Raw genomic sequence first — 8,148 nt, forward strand, 5'->3', positions numbered from 1 at the left:
TGCCAAGTCTGATGAAGGCGTACTGTGGAATAAATAAACTCCTCATATTTCACTCGTACCACAAAAAAGAAAAATTTGTCGTAAGTGTGGCGCATTGTACATTTTTCTCTAGTTTCTGAGCAGCGTGACTGCATAGTTACGCAACAAGGTTGAGCAATAGTTGCATACAACCACTCGATTCTAAAGACAAGCTGTGCCATAAGCTTTGTCCACGTCTTCTGAAATATGGGACACGCAACCATCCCACCTGTTATAAGAATCAAAAAGCCCTAAATTCAGTCTGGCATTGTGTTCCCCACGTCCACGGAGCAAGATATACAGGGTGTTCCACATAACATTAGCCAAGCTTTAAAACTATCTTGGTGTATCTTAGGAAGACAACACTAAATGAATAATTCTGTTCCTTGTTTGGGAGAAGTCAGGCTATTTCTGTATTTTGAACAATTAACTAATTATGATTAATTAATAAACTTTTGAAATATTCAATTTAGAGCAAAAGTTCCAATGACAAAGTTGTAGAGCATCCGTCCTCAGAAACATCCAATGAAGTGGTTGTTATCAAGAAACCTTAACACGGTTCTTTTTTTCTGGACTTCAATAAAAGCCAACCTATTACGAAAAAAACATGTGGCTTTATGCTTGCGCGCCTCGTATTGCAGTGCTCTCAGCCGTGGCTCGAATAAACTAGGCCCGGATGTTGAATAAAGCACTATTGACAGGGTGCTCTTAACAAATTCATATTTCTTTTTTGTCTTTTTTTTTTTTATAATTTGCATGTTTCAAGTTTAGGCAAAAGGACTGTGTTAAGGTTTCTTGATAAAAACCACTGAATTGGATGTTTTTTCTGAGCACGCCCTACAACTTTGTCATTGAAAGTTTTGCTTTAAATTGGATATTTCAAAAGTTAACTAACTAGTCTCAATTAGTTAACTGGGCAAAATACAAAAATAGCCCGACTTGCTCCAAAGAATGAACAACCTTATTCCTTTGGTATCTTCTTCTTAAGATAGACCAAAATATTTTTAAAGCGTGGCTAAGGTTACGCGGGACACCTTGTATGGCTGAGGACACACATGGCTAACGCTTGCACGAGATCGACCGAAAAAGGTTTCATTGGCGTGCGCCTGAGTGGCCTCGGTCAACAGTGACTCTGCCGTCCAAACAATGCAACTGAGAGAAAAAAATAAAAAAAAGAAGAAAGAAAAAAGTGTCTTGTGCCCATGGCACCTGGGCGCGCGCTCTTTCCGTTCAGAGTGTCTGCTCTAATGAAGGACACTGACCCGAACACCACACCAGTGGTCTCTCCGCTTGAATGTATTTGCAAAACTGTTGTTGGCGCCATTAAAGGATGAAACTAGAGTCAGTGACGAAGCAGTGTCTAAGCAAGTAAGCATTGCGTGCAGCGCAAGCGCAAAGTTCGACATGAGGCATGCCCAAAAAACGACATTAAAAACAGGTATGTCTCCCATAGAGAAGCATGGGAAACCGGGGCTGTGACAGGTTGCCACTAGCAGTGTACCAAAGAATCGCCTGGTGGCACCGCTTGCAACCAAGCCGAGGAGAGTACTTTGGCAGCGGTGGCGCGCGCTGTGTCCACTTCGTTAAGACGCATTCACAGGATGCCATATTTGAGCGCGCTGCTAAGAATGCATGTTCAGAACGAGCTCACACTAATAGACCACTTAAACCGGCAATCTTGATGGTGCAGAATCCACATTGCAAAAGAACCGTGGAAGCTCGCCATCAGCATGCGCTCAGCAGTAGTGCACACAGCTATGGATGCCAGTGAATACTCCCTATATATATCTTACACCATGCCCATATTAAAATGAAACTCAGGTTGTCCGCAATTCCTTGTTCGCTCACAATCTGAGGTTAGAGGGTTTCGTCTCTGGACAAACTTTGTTGGAATGAAGCCCCTCTCGCAACCAACAAGGTGTAAAGTCAGCATGAATTGGCACATTTTAGGCTGACGGAAAAGGCTGGCAAGTACACTAAAATAGAAGAGCACAGGAACTAGGAGTGACTTGCCTCTAGTTGATGACTAGTCTCTAGGGCAAGAGCCTGGAACTCTGTCTCCAGCTCTGGTGCTTCTGTGCCCCTGGCCTGGAACGAAGAACAAAAGTGCATTAGCGGAGGGGGAACCCAGAATGCTTAGCACAACCCACAGCACGGGCCAACTTGCCACCTTAGCAAACAAAGATTCCGCAGGTTCTACATGAAGAAGCACCCAAATGCCAAATGCCTTTTTTTGTATCTCTCGCAAATGACAAATTTTGTCATTTGCGCATCAACGGTGTGCAGATGTTTTCATTCTCAAATAATTGCTGGACCTGTTTTGTATAAGTTTCATTTCACGTTTATTTCCGACACATTCATTTATGTTCTCTGTTCATAGTGAGTTTTATTTCGTTACAGCGGTTATTTCATTGGTTTAAACTTTTGTTGCTCCTAAGTTGGATTGTACGATGGGGAGGCACAGGCTATGTCGGGCATTGTGCCTTTATCTCTGCCCCCTCTGCGGAAACAAATCCGCAAAACAAATAAAGAAAAAATAATCAAATATGCAGCGGTGCAGATGTTAAGTGCACTTATGCCCTTAGAGACATCTTCACCGATTTCAACTACTCCATCAATCGTGACTCATTAACCCTTTGACAGTCGTCATACACGTACAGCGGTGGTTACATATTTGAAGGTGCTCACCTGAACGCAAAACTGAGCACACTGCGGGAGGTGTTGCTTTTTGTTATGTCTTTGGTGAACAGTAAAAATTAGATTCGAACATTGTTTCACATCGCTGAGCTATTTTAAAGTTTTTTTTGTTTTGTTTTTAAATTAGACGTTCCGCACACATGATGCTCACTTTGCACATCGGTTGTAGTGCCAATGGGAGCACTGACACTTTCAATTCAAACTTCCCGGAGCTTTTCGGAATTAAATTCGGAGGACGAGAGCCCATCATCCCACGGAAAAGCTCTGTAAAGTACCTCCGGTTAGGAATCTCAAGGCACTGGAATGTCGCAGAAGCGGACACACCAAAATAAAACTAAATGAAAGGGTAACAAACAGCGTGCAAGCCCATGATGTGCTCCTGCTAAATGATTCAGACCTGTGAATTTACCCTTTCTTTATACTATTTCTTTGGAAACAAAACCCGACCACTGGGAAACTTCTTCTGGGGAAAAATCCTGACCGTCAAAAAATTTAATAAAAACGAGTCCCTTGCAGATTGTACCTTGTTATTTTAGACACATTTGTCCCAGGAAGCGACTCCCTTATGTACACTTACATAAAAAAACAAAAAACCTCTGTGCGTGGTTGGTCTCTTGTTCTCTCTACGTACGCCACTGAAAGGACACTGCTGACCTTCACATCGAACAAAGGCCTATCTGATATGGACGTCCCTTTCTATAAAAGCACTCGGTCATGAACGCCATTGTTTTTGTTTGTTCACTTATTCTTAAGGGCATGAATGCCCCCCACACCGATTGTTTTCCTTCCCGCTTTCCGGCATATTGGTTCCCTTGGCTGAAGCCAAAAAGGCCCGAAGCAGAGGCTAGTTGTATTGGTAAGGTGGGTTCTAATCGGCCCACATCAACAAAATAAAGGACCTCAAACACCTACAGTCACCTGGTGTTTGTTCTGAATTGACTACTGAATTTGTCCAAGAATGTCAGCAGTCTGCGAAACAAGGTAAACAGAGTCAGGGACTTTACTCCAAACATTTGCTAACCACAAACCTGCAACACATTACGCCTGCTCGAACCCTCTACACATTCTGCACTGAAATATGGCAGACGACTGCAGTTTAGTCGCACATAGTGAACCAGTCAATATTTATGAATGGTGTATGTAAATGACTGGTTAGCTAAAATAGAAAGCAGCCGCACATCAGCAATGTCATGATGCCAAGACACAGCTGTATGATTGTTCCAACTCAATTGTCCTATTGCTAAATAAACAAATAAACACAGCATGAGGTAACGCTGAACAACGGAAATATCTAGGAAACAAATTAAACTGAATTTCTGCTCACAGAGATAGAAGGCTGCATTGCAAATCAAATAAGCAAACAGTGACCACAGTATGAAAAAATGGTATTCACAAAAAAAATTAATATTTTTTCTGTTGTTATATTCTATCTTGTATTTTTTATACACAAATAAATGGATGCCAAAGTTGTGTATAAGGAATAATAAGGCTCTTAGCTGCTGTAATAATGACAAGTGTATGAGTAAAACGCATAGGTTTGAGAAGTCATCTGGTCATAAAGTCACACAGAGATGCTTACTCAGAGTCCTTGGAAACTATTGTGGCACGAAGGACAAGTTCAATGAAATTTTCGCTTTCATGCATCAGTGTGTCTGTAGGCTGCATCAGTGTGTCTATAGGCTATGTTCACTGCTCTAAACACCACGCCCGTCAAATCGCGTCTTTAATTAGGTGGCTAGGTGCCCGTCAAACACAAGCAAAAGTTGCCCATGAAGTGGATCACGCGACACCTGTACAAGAAGCCTAAAGCGTAGGCAACACCTGGTGGTTCATTCCCCCGGCCCGGTGATAGTTGCAGGGATGTATAGGGAAAGAAATTGGGTATTTAAGTGGGGGAGGAAATCGCTTTCTCAGGCTAGGTGGTGCAAGCTACTGCCTGTTACAAGGGGCATAGCCAATATCATCCATCCATACAGGAAAAAAATACACAAAATTGCGACGTAGCCACTGGATACTCCAGTGTTTCCGGAAGTTGGGAGTTGAAGTATGGTAGTGTTTCATTTACGTGTTACGACATTCCTCACATCAACATAGTTTAGACTGTCTAGCGCTAAATGGAATGTACACTTTATTTAACGAGTGGTACAAGTTCTGTGAGAGGGCAGTGCATGTCTTGCTCATAGCTAAAATTGGCACCAAGACGAAAGCGTATCCTGTAGATTGTGATCTGCAAGTGTCCCCCTGGCAAAGTGTCTGAAACCAATAACTGCTAGCTGTTCTGTATTCTTACTTTACTTTTTTTTTTTTCTGCATTCACAAGGGCCCAGAAATGTGCAGCGCATTTCATTGTCCACTTCTTGCTTTCTTCCAAGTATGTGCTGAAATTCAACGAAAGTGGGACAGTGAATGATGCCAGGCCACAGCTACTGCTTAAAAAAATGTGGCCACTGAACTTTAATAAAAGCACACCTGCATGTCCTCGGCACAATTTTTCTCTCCATCTTGGCACGACCTTTTCGTGATATTCGGCACCATATTTTTACGACATTCCAACATTGTTTTTATGATTTTCAGAAAAGGGGTAGACTTAATCCTTTAAAAAGTTGTCATCTCCAGGGTACCATCCCAATATCAAAAGATGTTGCAAACTCAAGATGTCATTAATTTAACGAACAAGTTTCTGACCAGGTCCGAGTGGCACACGAAGAGAACATGCAGAGCCACAATAGGTGCACGGGCAGACGTACAACGTTCCATGACAGTTGGCGACTTGCAACCTGCCTCAACACTTCTTTATAGTGTTTGCACAGAGATCTGTGTGTTCCACAAGCAGTCTTACCTGCCAGTTGACCAATAAACAACATTACAATTTTCCTAAACCCTCTGAGATGTTGCCTCCTGTCATTCTGTTCCCTTCTCTACCACTTTGGATTCTTCGTATCCGCCGCCCAGCCTCGGGTGGCTGAAGATGGTAAATCTACACCGCTCGCCTGCGCCATTACCGTTTTAACATTACAATGTCGACGATGCTTGAAAAGACTCGAGAGAACTGCTTTTGTGCTTCCGATGGTGCCTAGCAATCCTTGATCAAAAACATAAAATTTAATGGGAGTTGTCGTTGAGAACTTCAGTCCATGAAAGAGTTTCGGAAACTAGGCGCTTACACCATTACGTACAGCAGGTCCGCATAGAACCAGTGAGCACAGGACCCTTAGTTACTGACAGACATAACCTGTCAATCCTGACTACAGTGGAGGGTTTTGTCTTAATTCTTCAAGATTTGTAATAGTTTGGGCGAGTGTTCTTACAGTGATCACATCAAGTTACTATATAATAACCTTATGTTGCCTACATGACGACATTCGCCCATATTTTAGGTTTGCTGCAGCCTACCGTTTGTTCAGAAGTACTAATGTATATGTGCAATGCCAGAAATATGCCAACATACGTTTCGCTGAAATGGTTCAAATTTCTAGAATCATGTCAGTGAATGTCTTCTATGCAATTCCATTCCACCATACCCAGCCAAAGGGATAGGTGTGTTTCGACAGCCCTTGTACGAGGGTGGCCTCATTTTACTGGACTTATTCCTTCCAAACCGACGTATTGGGAAATTGGACTGCATTCTGTGTGTGTCCTTATATTGCCGACGGAAACCTTGCGCAAATCACCGATCGCCCTGTGGGTTTAACTCGCACACGAGCAAAATGTCGCTGTTGCGTCACGGTGAGGTAACTTTTGAAACAAACTTAAACCTCCGAGTCATGCTTCAAACGTAAGGGTGCTTTCAACTTGTCTAAAAACACAATCACTACCCGGTTAGCGAAGCTAATAGTAGCAGCGGAAACTGTCAGGTCCAACAAGAAGCGAAATCGGACAGAACGCTCGCTGTTTGTTTGCTGGTTAGGCTTACCGATCCTAGAATACCGAGACGGCGACAGTGAAGCTCGCGACGGGTATTTTACGTATGTTAATTCGATCGCAAAAAGAGCGACACACGAAATCCGACGAGCGAAACCAACGGCGGCAAAGTGATTCACTAGCGACGGAGGACCGAAGATATTTCTTTTTCTTTTCTTTTTTTTCTCGCCTCTCCCAGCACCGCGCCGCACGACAGACACCGTGAAATACGATACGACGGCCCGTTCAAACGCTCGATCCATACAATACACTTCGCGCTGGTTTTTGCGTGAAACGTGACGTGAAATAAAACGTTTACGAATCAACGGTTGATGCCGCGTAGCTATTTTGGCTACCCCACAAAACGATTGGGGGTTGAGTGAACCGTCGTACTCTAGCAAGGACAAACGAAAAAAATTTTCCCCCCCCCAACGTGAGAGGAATTACCGCGGCCTTGCTTTAGCCGCGCAAAAACACGCAGTACGATCGAAACAATGGGTGAATAAACTTTCTGATTCACGTATGATAGACTGCGCCAAGCAGTGGATCCAAGGATTCGCGAAGGATCGGCGCATTAGTCACGATCACAACAAACAAAACAGTGAAGCGTAGGCCTACCAGTACGATCAGGAATGCCGGTGCTACCGTCCAAAATCGGCACGATCACTATTTGGGACGAACCTCGAACGATGAAAACAAAGAAATACGCGTCGTTTTGATGCGAGCGGAGTGTAAACAAGAGATCTGAGCGACGAGAGAAAGTTGTGAAGGTTTTGGAGGGGGGGTTGTCCACTTACTTCGAGTACACTGTCGTCGCCCAACGCCCAGCGGGACTGTTTGTTGTAGTTTTGGAAATCCGGATCACTCTGTGGACGTTGAAAGAAGTATCCAACCATCGCATCGTCTTGCGATCGAGTTGCCCCGTGCCGAACACTGGCAACGGCGTTCATGTCTTGGCCGTTGGCGAGCATCGCTGCTGGTCTCCTTGCCCAAACCACTTCATTCACGCTGCGAAAAACAAGAGCACGGCCGCAGTTTGTGGCCGTCCCACCTGCTCACAGGAACAATGATCGCGCGACGTTTCTCACTCGTTAGCGAAACTGTGCTCCGGCGGCGAAAAAATTGTACGCAACGCAACTTCTTTCATAAGACAATGCAGTTATGGCGACTACAAAAACATGCAGGGAGCCCTGCGGGGAGTGCCCCCGGAGTTGTTTGGAAAAAAGTTGCACTGCACACAAACGGAAGCACAAGCTCCGCAACGAAGTGGGAAACTTTATTTTTCGTAAACTAACCCCGTATCATCGAAGAAATTACCTGGATGGAGTGGATTTGAGGGACCGTTTGGGAGATGCCTCAAAACATGGCGGACGACATGTTAAAACTGCAAAGTAGCATGGGTAACCAGTGACGTATCGTTACGTCACGGCACTTTATTTATTTATTTTTTTCCCAGGCTTTTTAAACGTGTTTTTAAATGTCACTTTATGGGAATTCCGAATGTGCCGTCTGCCAAAGGTTTCGAGTTACGGG

At 43.9% G+C, this 8,148-nt stretch overlaps 1 protein-coding gene across 2 annotated transcripts in view; it reads right to left on the reverse strand.

The window, feature by feature from the left end:
• The window catches only part of LOC8031832 (pumilio homolog 2), a 49,931-nt gene extending 41,924 nt beyond the window's left edge, over window positions 1-8,007 (reverse strand). Inside the window, exons 1-3 of one of the 2 annotated variants that reach the window (XM_029969470.3) lie at window positions 7,933-8,007; window positions 7,413-7,623; window positions 2,032-2,106 (exon numbers count right to left, since the gene is read on the reverse strand). In XM_029969470.3, the coding sequence (XP_029825330.2) occupies window positions 2,032-2,106; window positions 7,413-7,586 (249 nt within the window). In that variant the 5' untranslated portion in view covers window positions 7,587-7,623; window positions 7,933-8,007. The remainder of the gene's footprint in view (window positions 1-2,031; window positions 2,107-7,412; window positions 7,624-7,932) is intronic. The other variant, XM_040499115.2, reaches the window with a different exon arrangement.
• Window positions 8,008-8,148: the final 141 nt, after the last annotated feature.

The sequence above is a fragment of the Ixodes scapularis genome, unplaced genomic scaffold, assembly GCF_016920785.2.
Source record: "Ixodes scapularis isolate PalLabHiFi unplaced genomic scaffold, ASM1692078v2 PGA_scaffold7__128_contigs__length_106722199, whole genome shotgun sequence".
Taxonomy (NCBI): domain Eukaryota; kingdom Metazoa; phylum Arthropoda; class Arachnida; order Ixodida; family Ixodidae; genus Ixodes; species Ixodes scapularis.